The sequence below is a fragment of the Canis lupus genome, chromosome X (assembly GCF_048164855.1).
Source record: "Canis lupus baileyi chromosome X, mCanLup2.hap1, whole genome shotgun sequence".
Taxonomy (NCBI): domain Eukaryota; kingdom Metazoa; phylum Chordata; class Mammalia; order Carnivora; family Canidae; genus Canis; species Canis lupus.
In genome coordinates, this window is record NC_132876.1 from 57,689,865 (window position 1) to 57,715,235 (window position 25,371).

The window sequence follows — 25,371 nt, forward strand, 5'->3', positions numbered from 1 at the left end:
TTTTAATTGGGTAAGTAGTTTTCCATTGTGTATGTATTCTATTGTGTATAAATGTGTGTGGGGGGGTATACACACACACACCATCTTCTTTATTCGTTCATCAGTTGATGGACATTTGGACTCTTCCCATAGCTTAGCTATTGTTGATAATGCTGCTATAATATTGGGTCCATATGCTCCTTTGAATCAGTATTTTTGTATCCTTTGGACAAATATCTAGTAGGGCAATTCCTGGATCATTAGGATAGTTCTCTTTTTAACTTTTTGAGGAACCTCCATACTATTTTCCAGAGTGGCTGCACCAGTTTGCATTCCCACCAACAATGTAAGAGTTCCCCTTTCTCCACATCCTCACCAACATCTGTTAATTACTCTGGTGTTAATTGTAGCCATTCTGGTGTGTGAAGTGTGAAGTGGTATCTCCTGATTTTGATTTGTATTTCTGATGAGTGATTTTGAGCATCTTTTCATGTGTTTATTAACCATTTATATGTCTTCTTTGGAAAAATATCTATTCATATCTTCTGCCCATTTCTTAACTAGATTATTTGTTTTTGGGTGTTGAGTTTGGAAAGTTACTTATAGATTTTAGATACTAGTCCTTCATCAGATATGTCATTTGTAAATAGCTTCTCCTATTCCATAGTTTGCCTTTTAGTTTTGTTGATGGTTTCTTTGCTATGCAGAAGCTTTTTTATGTTGATGAAGTCCCAATAGTTCATTTTTGCTTTTGTTTCCCTTGTCTCTAGATATGCATCTAGTAAGAAGTTGCTATGGCCAAACTAAAAAAGGATTCTGCCTATGTTCTCCTCTAGGATTTTAATGTTTGCCTGTCTCTTATTTAGGTCCTTCATTTATTTTTTTAATTTATTTTTGTGTATGGTGTAAGAAAGTGGTCTGGTTTCATTCTGTATATTGCTGTCAAAGGTTCCCAACACCATTTGTTGAAAAGACTTTCTTTTTGCCCTTGCATATTCTTTCCTGCTTTGTTGAAGGTTAGTTGGATCCATTTTTGGGTTTTCTGTTCTTTTCCATTGATCTGTATCTGTGTTTTTGTGCCAGTACCATACTGTCTTGATGACTACGGTTTGTAACATAGTTTGAAGTTCAGAATTGTGATACCTCCAGTTTTGCTTTTCTTTTCCAGGATTGCTTTGGCTATTCGGATTCTTTTGTGGTTCCATATGAATTTGAGGATTGTTTGTTCTAGCTTTGTGAAAAATGCTGGTGGTATTTTGAGATGAATTGCATTAAATGTGTAGATTGCTTTGGGTAGCATAGACATTTTAACAATATTTGTTTTCTCCATCCATGAGTATGGAATCTTTTTCCATTTCTTTGTGTCTTCTTCAGTTTCTTTCATAAGTGTTCTATGGTTTGGAGAGTACAGATCTTTTTTGTTTATTCCTAGGTATTTTACAGTTTTGGGTACAATTATAAATGGGATCAATTCCTTGATTTCTCTTTCTGCAGCTTCATTATTGGTATATAGAAATGCAACAGATTTCTGTACATTGATTTTGTATACTGCCAGTTGACTAAATTTGTGTATCAGTTCTATCAAATTTTTGGTAGATTCTATATTGAGTATTATGGTTTCTGCAAATAGTGAAAGTTTGACTTCTTCCTTACCAATTTGGATGCATTCTATTTTTTTTGTGTGTGTTGTCTGAATGCTATGCTTAGGACTTCTAGTACTATTTAAATAACAGTAGTGAGAGTGGACATCCCTGTCTTCTTCCTGACCTTAGAGGGAAATCTCACTTTTTTACCCATTAAAGATGATATTAGCTGTATTTTTTTCATATATAGCCTTTATTATGTTGAGGTATCTTCCCCCATCCCTATTTTGTTGAGAGTTTATATCGAGAATGGATGTTGTACTTTGTCAAATGCTTTTTCTGCATCTATCAAAAGGATCTTATGGTTCTTTTATTAATGTGGTGTGCCCCATTGATTGATTTACAAATATTGAACCACCCTTGTAACTCAGTAATAAATACCATTTGATTGTGGTGAATATTTCTTTTAATGTACTGTTGGATTCAATTTGCTAGTGTCTTGTTGAGAATTTTTGTATCCATATTCCTGGAGGATATTAGCCTGTAGTACTATTTTTTAGTGGAGTCTTTGTCTTGTTGTGGAATCAGACAAACTAGATTTTATTTTGGAACCTGCTCAACTCATAGAATGTGAGTTTGTATGTTTTCCTTCCGTTGCTGTTTTATGAAATGTTTTGAGAAGAATAGGTGTTAGCCCTTTATAAATGTTTTAGAATTCCCTGGGAAGCCATCTGGCCCTGCACTTTTGTTTCTTGGCTGATTTTTGATTATTGGTTGAATTTTTTTTGCTGGTTATGGTCTGTTAAAGTTTTATATTGCTTTCTATTTCATTTTTTGTAGTTTATGTTTCTAGGACCTTACCCATTTCTTCCAGGTTGTCCAATTTGTTGGCATAGTTTTTCATAATATTCTCTTGTAATTGTATTTCTGTGGTGTCAGTTGTGATTTCTCACTTGTCATTTTATTTATTTGGTTCCTTTCCCTTTTCTTTTTGATAAGTCTGGCAGGAGTTTAATAATTTAATTTTTTCAAAAAACCAGCTCCTGATTCCATTAAGCTGTTCTACTGGTTATTTTTATTTCTATATCATTTATTTCTGTTCTCATCTTTATTTCCTTTCTTCTGCTAGCTTTTGGCTTCATTCATTGTTCTTATTCTAGCTATTTTAGGTGTAAGGTTGTGTATTTGAGATTTTTCTTCTTGAGGTAAGACTATTGCTCTATACTTCCTCTTCTGACCACTTTTGCTGCATCACAAAGGTTTTGAATCATTGTGTTTCCATTTGCATTTGTTTCCATGGGTTTTTTTCTTCTTATTTGATTTCCTGGTTGGCCCATTTGTTAGTTACATGTTGTTTAAAATTTGGTCTTCCCAAATTTTTCTTGTGGTTGTCTTCACGTTTCATAGCGTTTTGGTCAGAAAATATTCCTGGTATGATCTTAGTCTTTTTATACTTGTTAAGGCTTGATTTATAGTATGTGATCTGTTCTGGAGAATGTCCCATGTGCACTTGTAAAGAATGTGTATTATGCTGCTTTAGGTTGGAATGTTGTGAATATATCTGATAAATCCATCTGGTCCAGTGTGTCATTCAAAGCCATTGTTTCCTTGTTGATTTTCTGCTTAGATTATCTGTCCATTGCTGTAAATGAAGTGTTTAAGTTACTTACTGTTACTGTATTATTATCAATTAGTGTCTTTTAGTTTGTTATTAATTGTATTATTATCAATTAGTGTCTTTTAGTTTGTTATTAATTGTTCTGTGTATTTGGCTGCTTCCATGTTGAGGGCATAAATATTTATAATAGTTTGATATTCTTGGATAGGCCCCTTTATTATGATATAGTGCCCTTCTTCATCTCTTGTCTTTGGTTTAAAATCTAGTTTGTCTGATAGAAGTATTGTTACTCCATCTTTCTTTTGACTTCCATTTGCACAAGAAATGTTTCTCCATCCCCTCACTTTCAATCTGCAGGTGTCTTTTGATCTAAAATGAGTTTCTTGTAGGCAGCATATAAATGGGTATTGTTTTTAATATTTTTTTCAGAGATGGTTTAGTGGTAATTAACTCCTTTAGTTTTTGTCTGAGAAGCTCTTTATCCTATTCTGAATAATAGCCTTGCTGGATAGATATTTTTCGCTGCAGATTTTTCCCATTTAGTAATTTGAATATATTCTACTCCCTTCGTGCTTATCAAGTCTGGAGAGAGCTGCAGCTAGCCTTATGGGCTTCTCTTATAAGTCAGGGACTTTTGTTTGGCTGTTTTTAGGATCTTTTCTTTATCAGTATATTTTGTAAATTTCACCACAGGATATCTCAGTGTTGGCCAACTTTTGTTGATTTTAGTGGGAGTACCCTGTGCCTCCTGGATTTAGATGTCTAGCTTTTATTATTTCCTCAAGTAAACTTTCCGCCCTCTTTCTCTCTCTCTTTTTTTTTATTGGACTCCTATCATATGAATGTTATTACATTTGATGGAGTCACTGAGTTCCCTGTCTGTTCTCATGATCTTCTTTCTCTGTTTTGTTCAGATTCATTATTTTTTTTGTATTCTATCTTCTGTATCACTCATTCATTCCTCCTCTTCTATCCTTGTTGTCATTTCATCCAGTCTTTTTAGAATCTAAGCTATTGCATTTTTCATTTCTGATTTTTCAACTCCTTTATCTTTGTGGTAAGGGCCTCCCTGATCTTGTCCATTCTTTTCTCAACCCTGGCAAGTATCCTTATGATTGTTGCTTTAAAATCTCCATCAGACATTTTGCTTTTGTCTGTTTCAATTACATCCCTGGCTGTGACCTTTTCCTGTTCTTTCTTTTGAGATGAATTCTTCCATCTTGGTATTTTATAAGTCTCTGTCTTCTCTGTGTTAGAAAAGCCTGTTATGTATCTTGGTCCTGAGAGTAATGGCTTTATGAAGAGGTCATATAATATCCAGAGCCTAGCAAGTGTCTCTGGTGTGTGCCATGTGTACTCTGCTGCTGTGTTTCTACCACTCTATCCTTCAAGCAAATATCTGCGGAGGCTCTTCTTGCCTGCTATGGGGATTGTTTGGACCTTGGCCAAAGTGTACAGAGTTTTAACTAGGCGTACTCCGGTCTACTTGTTAAATGAGAGCTGATGCTACTTCTACTGGAACTGAAGCCTTGCTGAACTCTGGTCAGTGTACATGGTGTGTATGGAGATTTCTGTTGGTCTTCTGGGGAAGGGACCTGTTGCACTGGGACTTATGCACACTTGCTGGAGAAAAGTAGTACCAGCAGACTGCGTAATGAGTAGGACTTGGTGGGGGAGGGAAATGACACCAGCCAGTTCCTTTGTCCCTGGAGAGGGGTCTCTGTGCTGTTGCTCTCAGGAAAGCACTCCCAGAAGAGGAACTAATTTCCTCTGGTTTGTTCGAGGTATTTTTCAGATCGGTATTTCCATGCTGTCTCTGGGTTGCTTGCCTGCCTGGAGCAGTGCAGTGCACTTTGGGCTCTATCTCAGCCAAGCCTGCTGACTTTTAAAACTAAACTTCATGGAAGTGCTGTGGCGGGGGCCTTCACTGGTCTTTTAGGGGAGTGTCTCGCTGTGCTGGGACAGATGCAGGTTTGAACAAGAAGGGCAGTCATGCTAGAGTGCAGGTGCCTGGGATTTGGAGCAGGTAGGCTAAACAGACACTGAGTTAGCTGCTCTCAGCAGGTGTCTCTGTGCCTATGATGAGGGGGAAGGGAAGGAAATGGTGCCTGCTGGCTCTTTTGTACCTGGAGAGGTGTCTCTGTGAATGCCACCTCTCCCAAATGTGCTCCAAGAAGAGTGAACAGTCTCTTCTCTGTGCTTCTTAGGTGATCTTCAGATTGCACTGTCTGTCCCAGCGTTACTTGCCTGCCTTCTCTCTAGGAGTAGGGCAATGCTGTCAGGGCTGTATCCCAAACAAGCCTGTGGACCTCTAAAACTCTAGCCTTCGAGCTCACTGCTTGCAAAAACTCATGAAAATAAGCCCCTCTTGTTTTCCAGCTAAATGGCTTTAGGGAAGTGTTCTCCTTTGTGCATTTCCCTATGCACTCCTCTCCTTCTCTCCCTTCCTCCTTCAGTCCCTATCTCTCTTTCTCTTTCTCTCTCTCTTTTATCTAGTTGTGTGAGGGTACTTTTGTCACTTTAAAATGTGCTCTTTATTGTCATTCATGTTGAATGATGTCAGCCTTCTGAATTTCAGATAACTTTGTTTCCGTGGTACTGATTATGAGTACCACTCCATTTGCCAAACTTTTTCAAATATTACTGCTATGTTCTATGAATAAAAGCTTATTTTGCACTAAGGTTTCTTAAATGCCAATCACATCTCAGTATTATTGCCAGCAGATGAATTGTGATGAAAAATGATTTCATCATCTTTCAGACCATTAATACTTTAAACAGTTGCTAAATGAAGTAGAAGGAGCATAATTTGTAAAAGGTACAGCTGAGGTTTAAAAAATTTTGAGTCAGTTATAATATTACATGATGCCAGTGGGTAACATTTTCACTTCTGTTGTATCTTCTGGAATCTTAGTAATAGTTGTTGATTGGTATTAATAAGTGTAATACTTCTAGGAAAGCGCTTGCCCCATCTGATCTAATCTGTAGTCATTTTTAGCATTTATTGAGCAAGTTAATTTTGTGCAGAAGAATTAAACTCCTAGAATGCATTTAAAGTAATTATTGATAAATATTACTATTGCCATTTTATTAATGGTTTTCTAGTTGTTTTGTATTACTTTTTCTCTATCTTTGTGATTGATGAGTTTCTATAGTGTTATGTTTGGCTTTCTTTTAATTTTTGGTGTATCTATTATAGTTTTGGGTTTATAGTTACCATGAGGTTCATATATAACTTCCTAAATAAGTAGTAGTTTATATTAATTGGATCATAACAGGAAAAGCAGAAAGTATCAGGAGAAAAAAAATAGTTGTTTATACCTTAAATTTGTAGGTCAATTAATATTGTAGCATGTAATCAGAATCAGGGTTCAGACATTAGAATTCAAGTTATGAATGTCTTTAGTTAACTTCTAGGAATTTTTTTAAAGATTTTATTTATTTAAGATAGAGAGCATGAGTGGTGGGATAGGGGGAGGGCCAAGGGAAGGGAGAAGTAGACTCCCCAATGAGCAAGGAGCCTGACAAGGGGATTGATCCCAAGACCACTGGATCATGACCTGAGCTGAAGGCAGACGTTTAACCAACTGAGCCACTTAGGTGCCTCTCTTTCTAAGAATTGTTATAAAACTCATTAAGTACAAGATGATAATCTGACTTGACTACTAGAAATTTTTGCTAGCATTCCCTGAACCAAATTCTGATATATTGTTAGGAAACATAAGAATGTAATTACTCTGGTATGTATTTCTATTATGTGACCTGTTAAACAGAACCAGTAGTCTACTATTAAGATATTCAAAATAAAAAAAAGATATTCAAAATATACTTTTATTTATATTTGTGTTCATCTTCTTTTTCCCTAGTACACATTAATTGAATAGGAAGAACTGGAAAATTGAGAACTTTGGTATGAATATTGGTATTTTATGAAACAGGAGAGTTTATCTCAAATTTTATCAGGGATTTCTGCCTTTGTAGTTATATACCCCATTTAACTCAGCAACTGCCTAGGGAGTTTAAACTCTCTCCCCAGCAAAGTTATATGGCATCTGAAAAATTTTGGTTAATTAGGAATAATTTTGTTGTGAAGGTTATTATATTTTTTGAGTGATTATTACCATACATATCCCAGAATCAATGGAATCATTGTTATGGTATGTAACATAATGTAAAATTAATGTAAAAACATTACTCACATAAAACAGAAACCTTCTTAAGAATATCACTTTCTTTGGTGAACCTGAAAAAGTAAGTACTACAAAATTTGATTTTAACTCAGATGGTTATTAAGAGTCCTCAATTTATGCTTAGAATGGAATGAATTTTAATAATGAGAATCCACTTCTGATGTCAACTTCCATGGTAAGCTTTGAACTGTCTTCCTGGAGTTTTTTTTTTTTTTTATGTCTACTAGTCTAAACTTAAAAGAAGTGGGTATACTTTTTTACTGGTGTTTTAGATGAAAGAATTTTTCAGTACTTATGTCATTCTCTGGTATATTTCTTCTGCTGTTCTATTCTACCCCAAGCCCTTTCCTGGGCCATAAGAATTTCTCCCATTTAGGGATCCCCTTAATCCTTTCTTTCAGTACACAAAACTTTTTGTCCCTCCTTTATATTTATGTGTTGGGCTTTAGCAATTCTAAATGTATTAGGCTACAGTACTTTACTCCTATGAAGGGCCTTTTTTGTGCATGACACTCTCTAATGCAAACATTCTCTGACTCCAGGCTCTATGAATCTGTAATTGCAAAAAGGAACTGATTTGGAATTTCTGAAAATATTATATACTGCTCTAACTTAGGCCATTTTATGGATTTTCAAATATGTGTATCACTCAAACTAAGCCAACAGTGTTCCCCCGGAAGATTTCTTAGAAAACCCTACAATGAATAGTTAATTTATCAGTACAGTTTGTATAAGTGGATTCTTCTGTCTGAAGAATATGAAATGTATTCTCTAGGTAAATAGATACTCCATTTTCAATCATTTTTACACATTTTTTTTGCTTAGCAGTCCTTTGTCCAGCCTCTTTGGGAATGTTATAAGGATAATTTAAACTTTTTCTATGCAAAAATGGTTTCCTAAGCTTTTCTACTCTGCTAGTTTTACAAAATGAACCATCAACTGCTACTTCTCTTGGATCTTAGTGTGCTCTTAGTTATTAACACGTATTTTAGCTATTCAGATATATAGCATATTATGGTTTTTACATTTTCCCCATTACTAAATTATAAACTCCTTAAAGGCAGGAGCCACAACTTGCTCAGCTGTTTCCCCTGGCACTGGTATAGTGCCTTGAAAATGCGTGTAAGGAGGAACTCAAAATATTACTATTTTTTTTTAAACAGATTTGGTTCATTTAACTTGTACATCTTCTAAAACAGCAAGAGAAGATTTAGAACCAGTTGTGCAGAAATTATTTACTCCATATACCGAAACAGAGACAGGTAAGAATAATAATCAGCGATTCATGAGGGAAAGGTAATATAACAACCTTATTCCTCTTAGATATCTCATAAAGGTTTCTGCAACCTGGACTGAAATGTGATGTATTCAGAAACTATCCTTACATGGTTAGTAGCATGAATGAGCACATTCTTTTCTTAAAAAACGGGAAATTGTGCACTTTATCACAGTAAAGGAAAAATACATGTTTCACACACATGTATAATTAAGTGTAAAAAAACCCGTTTATATGCATATATACTTACATGTGTAGAAATAAAGACTGCCTGTAAAACTGTTATGGACAACTTTTATTTTTTTCCTTTTAATTTTCTTCATTTTACAGATACTATACAATGAGTATACCTGTATCAGAAAAAGCTATCTTCATTTTTTAAAAAGCTGAGATAACATTACAATATTAATTGATAAGTATAGGAATCCCTCCTAATAATTATCCTTTTATGTATAGCTCACTAGTGATATGATATTTTGCCCTCAAAATATCAATACCACTATGCTACTTATTCATGATGGAAAAATGCTTTTCAATCATAGATTTTTAAACTTTTCTCTTCATATCATAGGATAGCTCTTATAGCTATAAATGGAGCAAATTGTTAGGTATTTTATGTTCAAGTTATCAAAAAGTAGCCTAATGGATATTATTCATTTATATGAAGTAAGGGTGATTTTCATTTTAGGATTTGCACATCCACTTGAATTATGACCAATTTCCTCACTGAGTCATATATCTTTATTTCCTTTAGATGTTATGTTTGTTTGGGCAGCCATTAATTTACTCCTACCTGTTGTATTTTCTTTTAGTTCATCTCCTATGTGTCTGTGTCTTATTTGTTTTCTTAATGCAGAAATAGTATATAGTGGGGCATTTAGATTTACATAAGAAAACTCCGTTTTTAAGATCTAATATCAATATAATTAATTTTGTTTTCAGCCACATGAATAAAATCCTGCCATCTGAAACTTTATTTCATTTTAGTTTGAAATTTAGTTTGTTTCATATTTACATTTTATTCATTGGAAAGTCTCATATAAATGTTTGGATTATTGTTAAATATTTGATTGTAAAGTTATGATACATGATAATCTGCATGGTTTTATCCTTAGTTTTAATTACCTTGCTTTTAAAAACAGAATTTTTTCCTTGTTTATCAAATTTTCCATACTTTTTTGTTTTAATTTCATTTTGTGGTAGTCTCAAATAATACACTAAATTTGAATCTTGTATCATTGCTCTTCACTTTTTTTTTTTAAAGATGTTATTTATTCATGAGAGACACAGAGGCAGAGACATAGGCAGAGGAAGAAGTGGGCTTCATGCAGAAAGCCTGATGTGGGACTCAATCCTGGGATTCCGGGATCATGTCCTGAGCCAAAGACAGATGCTCTACCACTGAGCCACCCAGGTGTCCTGCTCTTCACTTTTCAAATGCATTTAATTTTCTTAAAAAAAAAAAAAAAAAAAAAAACGAGCTGGAGAAATTACATATTCATTATTTAGCATCCTCTAGTCATTTTAGATTTTTTTTAAACATTAATCTTAATGGTTCCATTGATCCCATTTTGAAATGATATATTGTTTAGAACCTGATCAAAATTCTTTAGTAAGAACTATGTGCTCAGAGGGGTCCTCAGGTGCACTGAGGCACTGAAAAGCTAGTTTTCACTGACACTAGGCCTTTTTATCATCAGGATGAGGTAGTGGTCATATTTTAATTAAAATGTCAGAACAAATACTGTTGTAGTTATTGAAAATGAATCACCAGATAAAGTGAGCAATGGGCCATGTCAGGTCAAAGAGGCAAAGTCACCTAGAGAAGAAAGCTCAATTCATTTTCCTGCCTAAATGAGAAAGAACTTTATGAGCAATATCAACTTTTAGTGCATTACAGGACATTCTTCTCTGTAGCAAAAGTGCCTATTTTCACAGATTAATGGTTTTTTATTTTAATGTTTTAATTACTTGATAATGATATGAAATATTATACTTTAGGGACACCTGGGTGGCTCAGCGACTGAGTGTCTGCCTTCGGTCTAGGGCGTGATCCTGGGGTCATGGGATCGAGTCCCACATCGGAGCCTACTTCTCTCTCTGCCTATGTCTCTGCCTCTCTCTATGTGTCTCTTATGAATAAATAAAATCTTTTAAAAAAAGAAATCTTACACTTTAGAGCTTGTAAATAGTTTGTTTTAAAATGTATGCCAAAAGAATAACATTACTTGAACTCATTTTTTTTTCTTTTTGAGTTCTACCTTGTGTTCAGTACTGTGCTTCATAAGCCTTCGTGAAAGCCTAGTTTCCTTGCAAGGAAGTTTATTTATCATAAAAGATATGTTCTCTTCTCAAATACAGTACTTCTTTGCTGGTGTATCTGAGAAATTCCTGTAAAGTTGTGGAGCTCCTTCTACTTACTTTTTCCCATTTAAGGTATCAACTGGAGCTCTTAACATATGCTGTCTTAAGAAGTACTTGTACCAATACTTCTAAGAGCCCTATATCCTAGCCTCCTTTAAGAACATCAAAGATCTCTCAACTGTTCCCTATTTCCTAGTCCAAAGAAATTTCAGGTATTCTGGGCAACCCTGGTGGCCCATCGGTTTAGCGCCGCCTTCAGCCCAGGGCATGATCCTGGAGACCCGGGATCAAGTCCCACGTCAGGCTCCCTGCATGGAGCCTGCTTCTCCCTCTGCCTATGTCTGTCTGTCTGTCTGTCTCTCTCTCTCTCTCTCTCTGTCTCTCTCTCTGTCTCATAAATAAATAAATAAATAAATAAATAAATAAATAAATAAATAAATAAATAAATAAATAAAATCTTTAAAAAAAATTTCAGGTGTTCCATGTTTAATGAACCTGATTATACAGGTGAGAAAATTAGGTGATTGCTCACCATTCATACCAGTCTGGATTAATTCTTCCAGACTTCAGAATATCCTTGAAAGCACTGAGTGAGCAGTGATGTAACTATCCTAAATGGTTTCTTATTTTACCCAGGAACTTGAGATTTTCTATATGATTTGAAACAAGAATTTCACTAGTACAATATCTTGAAATATCTATAATGTAGTATCATTACTACACCATGTTCTTTCTCTTTTTCCCTCGATTGTGCATGGCATGTGGAATTATCTCATCCCATCTCACTTGTTACATATCTCAAAAAAACAAAACTACCTAAAAACAGAAATTACCCTTAAGAGTGTTATTTTAGGGTCCGTGGCTGGTAAGGATGTTAGGTAATTGTTGCACTCAAAAGTCAAATGCCTTATCATAATTTCTTTTTGTGTTTGTTGTATGCAGACTAGATCACAGCGATGACAATCTCCTATACTCTTGGACTTGTGCTACTCTGCTACGCTACTAAAATAGTCTCTTCCTAAATATGGCATGTAACTGTAAACCATGTATTGCTTTTATTTGGTATGCCAATGTTGTTGGTTTTTTTTAAAGATTTTATTTATTTATTCATGAAAGACACAGAGAAGCAGAGGGAGAAGCAGGCTCCCTGCGAGGACCCTGATCTATCACAGGACACCGGGATCATGACCTGAGCCAAAGGCAGATACTAAACCACTGAGCCACCCAGGCACCCGTTGATTTCTTTTTTCTGCTTTATTCTGTACTTATCCCAGTTTAATTTGCCAGAGATCTTATTCTAAATTACCTATTACTTGTTTAGTCCTTTACACTATCTAATTGATGAAATGAGCTATTACAGAAAACCAGTTCTCCTGGTTAGGTGATATATTTCTAGCCAAACCTCAGCAGCTTTAATATTTTTTTTGACAACTGTGTAGTTCCCAACTGCCTGTTATTTTTCCAGCTATCTCTCTGACTTCCAGCTAACCTCAAAGAAAGATGAAGCAATTACATGTTTCTTTAAGAGTTTTAAGGTCAAAGTCTGATAACTCCTTTCTATCTGGAGCATTTATCTTCATCCTATGTCAACTTTTCATCTTCTTCATGGTTCCTTCTCAATATTTAAACTTCTATGAAATTTCTTTCCTATAATCTATTGGATTATTCATTTTTCCCAACTTCTTTTGACTGAAAGCCTTTCTTTGAGCTGGAACTTTCAAGGATATACAAGATAAACTCTCTAAATGTATGCTTAGAAATGGACTGGGCAATACTAAAGGAATTCCAGACCTTAACCCACTTAAGACAACATATGTCAAGAGCTCCATTTGGGGCAGCCCGGGTGGCTCAGGGTTTAGCACCGCCTTCAGCCCAGGGCCTGATCCTGGAGACCCGGGATCAAGTCCCATGTCAGGCTCCCTGCATGGAGCTTGCTGCTCCCTCTGCCTGTGTCTCTGCCTCTCTTTCTCTCTGTGTGTCTCATGAATAAATAAATAAAATCTTAAAAAAAAAGAGCTTCAGTTATACCTTAAATGTGAAAAAGTAAGTAGAAGGAGTTCTACAATCTTACTGGAATTTCTCAGATACACCAGCAAAGAAGTAATGTATTTGAGAAGAGAACATTATCTTTTATGATAAATAAACTTCCTTGCAAGGAAACTAGGCTTTCACAAAGGCTTATGAAGCACAGCACTAAACAATGTAGAACTCAAAAAGACAAAAAACAAGTTCAAGTAATGTTATTCCTTGGCATACATTTGCAACAACTTCTGGTGTTGCAAATCACAGGCAGTATGTTTAATTATCTTCCCATAAGATTTAGTGAAACTAAATTTAAAACCAATAAATTTACTAAGATCCATATGGTTTTAGCTGTGAAATATGAATTCCTTATGTTCCTTTATTTTGTCAGAAAGTAAGTTTCACCATCTGTCATGTGTTTACATGAAGTTAGTGATACCTTAGATTCATAGATCTTAGCATTAGGAAGGAGCCTCATAAGAGATCATTTCTTCCATTCAGAGTTTCTCCATCCTATCACACTAATAATTATGGTTTATTCAAAAGGAACTAGAAAAATAGCATATTTGGTATTCTTGTAGTGGAGATATTTTAAATTAAATATAACAAAATCTTATTTATCCCAAATTGGGGAATTGTGCAGTCTTATTAATTCAGTACTGCAATTAGCTGTGAATTTCTCTACTTTGATTACCAATTTAACAATAAGAGCTAATTAACTAATTATACTAATTATACCTTTAGCATTTTCTTTATGATTTACAGGGTGCCCCATGGTCTTGGATAATCTTCATATACATCCATTGTTATCATTGTAAAGAATTTGAATTTTTTGTTCAGATTTAGGCTAAAGAAAATCCTGTCACCAAAAATTTTTTAACAGTAATAATTTCTGTTTTCAAGCAAAAAAAAAATATATATATATAATAACATTTCTAAGGAGGAATGGCAAAGAAATCATTATTAAGATAGCAAGAAATAGGTTTTAGGTATTAAGATTAATTAGCTTGAGCCTTTTAAAATAAGCATATCATACTTTGATTATATTTGAAAACAGGATGAAAATCAATATAGAAAGTGTTCATTGAATATCTGTTGTGTGCTAGGCCTCCTATAATTAGGGAATATGAAAAACCAGAAGACTAAGGGCTAAGTCTGCTTTATCTGTGTATCTCCAGCTCCTAGTCCAAACCTAATACACATAATAGATGCTCACTGTGAAATGAGAGAATATGTGCTAAAAACAACTTTAAGTCTCACAACCTTATTTTTGTTGTTGGTTGCCTTTCCTTTGTAATCCAGTAGGACAAAGCATTAGTGAGTTACCATATCAAGTATTAATCCTATATATACTATTTTTAATAACTGCTTTATTGAAATATAATTCACACACTATACAGTTCACTCACCTAAAGTGTAAAATTCAGTTTTTTTAATATATTCACCAAATGGTTCAAACATCACCACAGTTAATTTTAGAATATTTCCATCACCCAAAATAGAAACTCTACACCCTTTAATCCCTCACCCCAATTCCTCCAGCCCTAAGTAACCACTAATCTACTTCCTAGCTCTATAGATTTGTGTCTTCTGGACATCTCATAATCCTGTATAGATCATTGACTTAATATATAATTTTTTAAGCTGGTTTGTTTATATAAAACAAAAAATTATTATCTTATTCAGTGGTATAATTTAAGGATGAATGTGTTCAGAAGCACTTTGATACTGCTATGTAGAAGTAATAGAAATCCAAGAGAACACAATTGGAGTTATATCTAAGTAACTTACTAGTGATCAAAATAATTTTTGATATCTAACTTGTCTTAGGTTGAAAAGCCATCAGTACTTGAAATATATACATGTATGAGTGGGTGTGGATAAAGATTTGCTATTTTTTACATACAAAGCTCTGATTTACTACACTATATAATCACGGCTTTGTTAGTAATTGGCTACAAATTGTATTAATTGACAGGTTTATTGTGCTTTAGATGTGAGTAAAATTTATGTCTACATTTAGAAAATGAAGAAGTTGAAAAACCGAGGCTTCTATGGGCTCTTTACTTCAATATGAGAGATTCTTCAGACGTCAGCAGGAACTCTTATAATGATTTACCATCCAACGTTTATGTCTGCTCTGGCCCAGACAGTGGTTTAGGAAATGATAATGCAGTCAAACAGGTAAGCTGTTGGTGTTTCTCAGTTTTGTGTTGAAAAGTTGGTTTGGTAGGGAAAGTGAATTGTTTTTTCCTCTAGAATGTGGGGAAAAAAGACTAGAAGAGCCTGTCTATCATTTAATACTATCTTTGTAATTTGCCTCCGAACTTTTTCCTGTGAATGACAAAGCTTCTTTATACTTAAAATATAGTCTTCAGTATTTTCATGTTCTTGACTATATGATGGATTTGCAGGAGAGCATTTATGAGTTCCATTGTGGGAATAAGGATGAAAGATGTTAAAAATATATATTCTGAAAAATAAAATTTATAATGCCAGTTTTCTAAAGGAACATGGCTTCTAATTTAAACTGTTGGCCTATTGTTTTATCATTTTGAAATACACTGTTTTTCTTTGTTAATCTCTGAGTCATTTCAAAAGGAGTGTAACTAATTATATACAAAATGTAATTTTTAAATTGTCTTAAAGCATTTTCTTATTTTGCAGAAGAACACGTAACTTACAGTTTTTCAGAGTTAACACAATTCCTTTAATGTTTTGACATAAGCTGGTGTCCCAAAAATTACTATCATAGCTGCTGAGGAATAGGTTAAATCAAGGTGGAATTTTGTGATAGCACTTCTGGGCAAAGCTATTAACTGGTACAGCACAGGCTGACACAAGCTGCCAAAAGTGAACTATGATTCCATTCAGATGAAGATCCATGTGTATATGTATTAATACACTTCTCTGTACCTGACAGAGAAGAACAGAAAATATATTTTTTGAGGCACAAATCTAAACTTTTCACAGATAGAATTGGCATATCTGTCTATTGAATCAAAAAGTGGATAATTTAACATTGTTTTAAGACCACAGATGGAAGTTTCAATCCAACTAGTGCTAGGGATCTTATGGAAACAAATGGCTTCATTGACTTAATTTTTAGTTGTACTGGCAAGGCCATAACCCATGTATCTATAGGTTTTTTTTGTCTCATTCCTTGTTTCTCATCTTCAGAGTTTAATGGTGATCCTGGATAATCCTATTCAACCAGTGATATCAAAAGTAGGGAGTCATCCATCATTCATTCTATTAGTTTAATAGGAACCCAAGATGGTTCGAGTTCTACATTTATGGCTTAAAATGACCAAGGCATTTTTGCTTTGATGTTCCAGTTTTTTCCAAGCAGAATTGCTGACATGTTTTCAGCCAGATAGCCTAGGTGATTTTTTTTAAGATCTATTATTTTAGAGAGAGATCCTGAGCACAGAGAGAGAAAGAGAAAAGCAGACTCCCTGCTGAGCACAGAGCCTGATGCGGGGCTTGATCTCCTGAGTGGAAATCAAGAGTAGGATGCTTAATTGAGGCACCCAGGCACCCCCTTGTGTAGGACATTTTTTTTCCTGAGTGGACTTCAGTGTTTTTTCACCAAAATGGGAAGGCTTTTCACATAAGAGCTTATTATTCAAGTTCTAATGTGATCTAAACTACCAGCTAAAAGGCTATAAATTAAAGGATAATTTTGTTATGAGATAATTTGCTTCCCAAGGAGATAGACTTCAGTGTTATCATAGTACAAAATAATAATAATGCTACTTTTGATACTAATTATATACTATTAAATATGAATAGTTTTCAAGTTGTTATATAGCTTTGTTCTAATTCAGTATTTCATCCTGTGTTTAGCCTAGTTACTAATTGATAACTTCTGTTTTCCAGATTGTCTATAAAAGTTCTTAGAGCATCACCTAGGCTTTGTCTGTGTAGCAAACATAAGCCACCTGCAGATTTCTATTTTTTAACAAATACTTTATTTGACCAATTAGCAAGTTTGCATCTATTTTTCTTATTTGTAGATATATAGATGTTGAATAGCATAGACTTGTCTCCCTTGTGTTCATATGGAACTATTTGATTTGAAAACATACTAAAAATATAAAGTGATCTGTGTTATACGAGTTAAAGTTGTGTGCAGGAGCACACCAAGACATTCTCTATTATCACCACAATGATGCTAGCCTAAGTAGCCCAAGTGATAATTGTGATTCTGTGACTTGCTAGTTTTTATAGCTTGTTACTCCAGGTTTTTTTTTTTTTTCCTGAAACCGATGTATCTCTTTTCTTAATACAGGTAGTATCCCATTTACTCACACATACTGATGAACAGACTGGTCTATAGTTCTTTACTCTCAAGATCACTGATAGCTCACTCCTCCTTCAGGAGCCCCCATCCTCTAGGAGGTGCCATCCCATGAGAACAAGAATAATTATATAGTAATGTATGTACTCTTTGTACTAAAGGTCAGCTATAAAATGGTTTAAATTTACTGATGTGAGCAGCCTAACCACCATTTAGAATGTTGTCTTTATGGCATATTAGCAATTTGTTTATAACTTTTGGTACAGAATTTGTAAGTTGAAGACTCTTTTTATAGATCATATGACCTATCAAGTTGCTCACATATTGCAGTATAACTCACTTTCTCATGCCATTGAGGGAGAGGGCAGTTTTAAGTGTCACATTTTCTAAAGCTACCATTCATTGAGTGTTTTCTGTGTACTAGACAATATCCTAAACATCATAAATATATTATTTCATTTGGTCCTTACAAACATATGACATCAGTATCTGTGACATGCCCATTTTACAAATGAGGAAACTAAGACCCAAAGGGGCTAAATAACTTGTCCAAAGATCACAGATCTCGTAGATTTGTGAGCCAAAACTTAAACTCAAGTCTGTTAGACCCCAGGGCTTATACATTCATCTGTACTGTGCTACTTTCATCTTGTTAATGTGGATACATCCTAAATACATTAAACTGCTAGACTGACAAAATATTTTTTTGTTTTGTGTAGATATATATTAAATAAACATAGGAATTTCTTCTGTAGCTCAGTGTGTCCTCTCTATACTTCCCAATATAAAGAAACCAAGTCACAATATAATTATGCCTTTTTAATTTTTTTTAACCACATGAAATTCTTTAAGCTAACTTCTGGCTTAAAAGGGCAAGAGGAATTGGGGTGCCTGAGTGGTCCAGTCACTTGAGCATCCAACTCTTGATTTTGGCTCAGGTCATGATCTCAGAGTCCTGAGATTGAGCCCTGTGTTGGACTCCATGCTGGGTGTGAAACCTGCTTGAGATTCTTTCTCTCTCACTCTGCCCCTCCCCACTGATGCTCTTTCTTTCTACAAAAGGGTGGGGGAGCAAAAAGAATGAAAGGTTAACAATTAACTACTCTGAACTAACCTCTATTTATGACTCTTACAATTGAGGCTTAGTTGACAAGTAAAATACAGTAGACCAAGAAGTATTGGGTAGACATTCCAGAGCATGGCAGTTGAGCCTAAAAGATTCTAGCAATTAGAGAGAGGAGACAGGAAGTGCTGGAGGCTGGCTGTAGGAAATTGGCATCAGTGAGGGCCAGTGGCAGATGGGCTGATGGTGAGAGTTCCACAAGCAGGAAGAAAACAAATACAGGTAGTGCAGCAGCCTACAATTGTTTGATAGTCCTAGGAGACAGATTATGACAAGGATATATGGAAACAGTGTGAGATCCAGCCACAGGGACTGAAATCAGGGGAAAAATGTATCCTATAGGTAAGTAACAAAAAGGAGACAAGGTGTGAGACACAGAGGAACTGGAAGAAAAGTAGTAGTATTAGTAATAAGTCATGGTATATTTACATTCAGTATTTCTACAATATACAGTTTTTAAAGTTCTATAATTAATTTTTAAAAATGTATATTGGGATTCTACTCCACACCAGGAACTAAGGATCTAGACTTGAGTAAAATCCAGTCCTTGTCATCCCTGTAGGAATCACTTACTAGTAAAGGAGAACTTGTAAACAAATGACAGTGCATTACAGTATATGCGATAATAGAATAATATCCAAAATTCAAAAATAATGCGGAGGGGCCATGAACCCTATTTAGGAGTCAATTTTGCAGAGACGGATATGAAAGATGAGTAGCAGTTCCCCATACAAATGGAAGATAATTGGAACATTCCAGCATCTGGACCAATCCAGGATGTAAATATGGTGTATTTAAGAAAAGTGTACATAAATAGATATTAGTGAAGCAAAAAGTCTGAAAGGTAAAGATGGGATGGAGTAAATGATAAGACCAGAGAAATAGGCCCGTAGGGTTTTGTATGCCATAGCAAAGATCTTGAGTTTTTAACCTTTTAAGAAATGAGGAATCACTGAAGAGTTTTAAGCCAAAAAGTGGCATAAACAAAATTTCATTTCCATAGACCCCCTCTGAAGGCAGCATGGAAATGGATTGCATGGGGGACCCCTAGAGGCAGGGTGACCAGTCCAGTTCTGAGATGTTGCTGTTGTGTAAAGGAAAGATGATACATGCCTGGACTATATAGAGAAGGAAAAAATGGAGTCAAGAATGAAGAGATAAGATTGTCAGGATTTAACCATTGAATGTGAAGAGTGAAAGGAAGTAAGGGGGAGGGAGAACTTCTATAGGTAGACAAGGTTGAGATAAAAGACAAAAAGAGGAACTGACAGATGAGATAGAGGTTCTGATCTCAATCCTCCTGCTTCTAGGAGCTAAGTGTCTCCAGCAGACTGGTGAGTTCCTGGGGTGGAGAGGAAAGCAGGCATCTCAAATATTTAGTTTCCGAATAGTCATAGGAAAATGTCACATCCAAAAGATATACTCTTGAATTATACTCAAAAGGAAAAGAAACTTTTTCTCCCCATCCTTCTTTTAACTTCACATCAAAGCTCAAAAGTTTCTGTTTAATATCCCTCCATCCACTCCCAAGAAATGTCACTTTTAATCACCTGATGGCCCAACCACCTGAGTCTATCAACTGTAGATGGCCAGATGGTAAATAGTTTAGATTTTGCAGCCCCTACTGTCTCTTTTGCAGCTACTCATCCCTGCCACTGCAGTGCAAAAACAGCCATAGAAAATAGATAAATGAATGAGAGTGGCTATGTTCCAATAAAACCTTATTTACAAGAACAGCAGGCTGGATTTGGCCTGTGGACCATAGTTGTCAACTCCTGGCCTAATGGATGACTTTATGTGCATGTCAGGAAGAAGGATTAAAGTGGTACAGAAATACATTGTTGCCTTTAAAACAGGATATATCTTAAAACCATTTAATGACTTTTGTTTACCAATAGGATAAATTTCAAGCTCCCTAGTATGACAGGGACCCTTATCTAACAATGAGCTGTATTCATCTAAATAAAAGTAAGGATATGTTTAGAATAGAATAGCAGTGTTTCTTGTCACATTTACTTTCGTGTGTGTGTGTGTGTTGTTAATTAAAATCACATTCAGTTTCTTACTTTCTTACCCTGCCAGACTAAACACAGCTTAGATATTGACATTTTGGGGTGCCTGGGTGGCTCAGTCGGTTAAGCGTTTGACTCTTGGTTTTGCTCAGGTCCATGACATCAAGCCCCCACATAGGCCCACATCAACCTGTGTTGGTAGTCCGCTGGAGATTCTCTCCCCCTCTCTCTGCTCCTCCCCTCACACTTGCACATGTGCACATTCTCTGTCTCTCAAATAAAATCTTTAAAAATAAAATGTTGACATTTTAACTCATCTTATTATTAATAACAATGATAATAGCTACCATATATAGAGGCTTAGTCTCTACCATTTCATAGATAAGGAAAGCAAGGCTCAGAAGTCAATTAAGCACCACCCTAAATTGCATTGCTACTAAATGGCAGAGACAGTATTTGCATATGGCCATCTATTCAGAGTCCATGATCTTAAACACTGTTTTATACTCCTTAAAGCCCAGGGGGAAATAAATTATTACCAGAAAAGGAAATAGTTGAACAAATAATGAAGAATTTTCTTGATTTTTAACAATGACTTGTTAAAATTATTATATGCTAAATTTGATTGTACAACTATCACAAATAGGCTCTATTGGGAAATTACCTAAAGAATATTGAAGAAAATTGTCTTTCTACTGACATGTAGAATGAATGTGCTTAAATACCCAGCTATCTAATACAATAATCTGATCAAGTACTGATATAGTTAAGTACTTAAAGGGTGGGCCTGAATACATGTATAGAATTGGAGAGAAGTCATGGAATTCCGAAAGCAGATTTTTAGAAGGTCATGTATACCTGATAAAGTTCTATAACTTAAAGAAATTTTAAAGGGTGATACTTTATTTTTAAAATAATTTCATGTTAAGCTGATATCCAAAAACTATTATGTCCTTTCTTCCATTGCCAGGCTGAAACACTTTTCCAGCTAATCTGCCCCAATGAAGACTTCTGTCCACCCCCACCAAATCCTGAAGATATTATCACTGATGGAGACAGTTTACAATCAGAGGCTTCTGAAGCCAGTGTCATACTAGAAGCTAACTCAGAGACTCCCAAAGAAAGCGCAAGCTTGGGAAACCCAGAGGAGGCCTCTCAGTAACAGACATACACCAAACTGGATACCCCACTTTGGAAATCCCTCCTGACCTCAGAGTCTTCTTCTTGGAAGAACTGTTTGAAAAATGTTAGAAAACAGCAGCCAGTTGACATACATAATTACCAAGAGAAGCAGGTCAGAGAAATACAAAAGGAGGTTTCCCTTAAAGAGGACTTTGCAAGAACTTTGCAAAACACTTATAAAGCACATTGGCTTGCCTACTTTAAGATACCAAACATGTGGAACTAGCAGATAAATATAAATGGATTCCCAGGAATCTAGCTATGGATGTAAAAAGTGTACCTATGCATTGTTAGTAATTCTATAGTATTCAGAAAGCTTTTGCTTACCACTTTGGATCTTTGTTTGAAAGTCACATCTTCAGAATCAGGTCACATATTTCCTTTGATTATTTTAATTCTATTTTCTTTATGGGTATGGGCATGATGACACCAATGATAAAAGCGCATGTAAATGTAGTTGAGGAAAGGCTAAAGTATCATGATCTAGACAGGAGCCTATGTTTAGAATAGAGGTTTGTTTCTATTTTGAGAATTATTGAAAATACCAGTATTAAAGTACCCATTTCTACAAATAAATCATGAGACCAGTACTCAATGTTTTTTAATGTTAGTAGTGATATTTGTATATGAATCACTTACACACTAGGAAAGCTTATAGGACTGAAGAAATGGAAGGAAAGATTTGGATATGCTCATCAGTTTGTGGAAGTTCTGTCTAGTCAAGTAACTAAAGCCTAATTTTGTATGGACCCAATTTAGTCCTAGCTATACTACTGATGATATTGGACAAATTGTTTAACTTCCAGACCTCACATCGTCCATATGTAAGGTGAAAATAGTAATACATCGCCTACTGTAAGAGAATGATTTTGAAGGTAAATGCAGTGCAATCCGTAGAATGCTATTTTGGGGGGAAAATTGTTTTCCCCTTGAATTGGAGGCGAATGTCAAAACTCTTATGCAGCAAAGAATTGTTTGCTGTCAACTCCCATAACACAGTAGATCACAGTGTCTTTACTGCAATTAAGCTTTTGAAATAAAACTATTTCCTAAATTAGTGTTTTATAATCTTATAGACCAGTAAACATAGTAACATGGAATGGTGGTTTTGAATCTTAAAAGGAAAGCACTCTATAAATTCTTCATATGCTTTTTCTGGTGGGTAAACCTGAACCACTAAGAACTCTGAATACAACATGACAGTTGATAAGCCCTAATATATGCTTACCATAAAAACGTTAGAGCTATACATAGCCAGCAAACCTAGTTACAATGACAGTGACTATGTTAAGATTTTTCCAGATGCCAAGTTCTGATAATCTGCTCTCTTTGAGCAATAGTTTGGATTTATTTCAATAATTAAATATACAAACAGTTTATTGTGCATCCTGGCCTACATTACCAGAGGGCCATAGCTATAGTAGAAAGCACATAGTTGCAGTGGAGCTATGACCTCTCCAGATTTCAGAGAAATTAAAGGAAGCTAGTTCTGTCAGGTCACAGACTCACAGGAAATGGAAAGAAGCAAGGAATGTAGCTCTTGCCTCACCTTTCCAATCCCCCATAGCTATAGCTGAATCCAGTTGGAAGGGAGTCCTTCCCAGCCTCTCAGGCTGCTCCTAACTCCTCCGCCCATGGTATACCCCATCTCCTATCTCTTTGGCCCCTTCTGCCTCTCGCTCCCACTTTTATAATGTCCTACAAACCAGGGATAGTAGAATCACATTATAATCCATTTTTTATATAGATTCAGATCTTTCTTAAATCACGTTTCCTGAAATCCAACAATGCCATGTGCTAAATGTACAGTACGTACCTAGAAACACCAAGTATTGGCCCTGCCCCTCAATACCAGCAATATAAAAGGTTCCACTATATGAATGTATTAAGTCTGAATACAATTGAAATGAGTTGCATCAGTTAAGATATTGTACTTTATTATAGTCTAAGAGTCAAAGTCTCTTGACTGCAGCATATACATTTATGTAAACAACCAATCAGGGTACACCCAGAGTAATAACTAGAAAAGCCATGATAGCTTTACTGCAGCTATCTATATGCAGACAAGGAAGGAAATACTCTGTGGTCTCATGGCCCAACCCACACTGTACCCTATTTTATCCATTAGCCAGCATCATAATCTCTCTTCCAGGTTATTTATTAAATACTATTTAAATGTTTAAAAGCTCCTGATTATGATTAGTGGTGATTTAAAATACTGCATAACTGATAAGAACATTGTGTTAAAGAACTTTAGATATTTCCTGTTGCCTCAGAATGTAATAGAAATTATTCTAACAGCTTTCTTTTCAGCTATCTTAATTATTGCAAATAAATTTTTTTCATAGTTTTAAACCAAAAAAGGAAAACACTTTTGGCTTTGTTGCAAAACCATAAGCCTGAAGTTATATGAATAAAGTTAATATGTTGTATTGTGATACAGGAATTTCAGTGGCTAATTTAAAATTTTGAATATTGTCATCACATAATTTTTTCAGGATTTTTTTATTCATGAGACACACACACAGAGAGGCAGGGACACAGGCAGAGGGAGTTGCAGGCTCCCTGCAAGGAGCCTGATGCAGCACTCGATCACAGACCCCGGGATCATGCCCTGAGCCAAAGGAGACAGACGTTCAACAGCTAAGCCACCCAGGCATCCTGTCATCAAAGAATCATGATTCATGTGTTTAAAATGTTTAGTTATACATGCTTCTTATTAACCAAAAATGATAATACCATTCAATTTAGTGATCTGTATGAAAGCCAGTTACCCTATGTTGCTACTGTCTATATCTAGTATATATGCCTGCCTAGAAAAGCAGAGAGGTAGGTAGGGGGATATTATAAATTTAGGTATTTTTCTATTGGAAAACGGAGTTTCAATTTTCCATCTCTCTGATATTTACTTGTCCACAGTAAAATGGCCATGTTAATGGTTAACTTCCAGAATGATTGTTTCTGAAATTGGCAGCCCTTTATCTAAAATACCAACCATGCTAGTGATCATAACTTCTGTCGCAGCCTTTCATCTGAAGTCCTAAAGACCTCAAAATTTTTTTTTTTGAAATGTGATTGTGAAGTATTGATCCTTTAAGGCAAGAATTAAACAATTTTCTTATGAATAAATTATTTACTGCTATTGATATTGAATAATTTATCTCTACTCTTGGTTAATTTTCTTATATGTACTTCAAAGGCATAAATATTCATAATTTTCACTATGTAGCAGTAAGTTTTCAGAGATAATAAAAGCGTTTTGTTGCCTTTCAGGTGTGGTTTCCTATTTTTTAATATTAAAACTTTGCATATATGCCAAGAAATTGAAGATTGTCTTGGAACTGATTTGTTGATATCAATCTATTTAAACAATTAATTGACCAGCTATATACTTAGTTTTGTTTCTAAGCATCTGTCCGCTGTGTCGGGTTTTGTCAGAAAGGCAATCAAATGATACATGGGTTAATTTACTTAGCTAATTGTTCTAGATGCCAGCATCAGACCTCATTCTGTTTGAAATCAGTGCTCGAGGCATGGGCTACGGCTTTATATCACATTGATTGTTTACAAACTTTTCACATCTCAGTTATATGAGAATATGAAATGTTTTTCATATTTACTTGGTGAATGAGAACCTAAAATGTTTTTCTCTTTGTTGGTTGAGTCCCCAGCAACTTACTTGAAATACATAAGGGACTGCTGATGTTCTTTGTATACAG

General features: G+C 35.1%; 1 protein-coding gene across 4 annotated transcripts in view; it reads left to right on the forward strand.

Annotated features, from left to right (window-relative positions):
- The window catches only part of CHM (CHM Rab escort protein), a 243,980-nt gene extending 219,056 nt beyond the window's left edge, over positions 1 to 24,924 (forward strand). For 3 of the 4 annotated variants that reach the window (XM_072816811.1, XM_072816813.1, XM_072816812.1), the window contains 3 exons: positions 8,534 to 8,632; positions 15,056 to 15,216; positions 21,441 to 24,924. In XM_072816811.1, the coding sequence (XP_072672912.1) occupies positions 8,534 to 8,632; positions 15,056 to 15,216; positions 21,441 to 21,632 (452 nt within the window). In that variant the 3' untranslated portion in view covers positions 21,633 to 24,924. Of the gene's footprint in view, positions 1 to 8,533; positions 8,633 to 15,010; positions 15,217 to 21,440 lie in introns of those variants that run through there. The other variant, XM_072816814.1, reaches the window with a different exon arrangement.
- Positions 24,925 to 25,371: the final 447 nt, after the last annotated feature.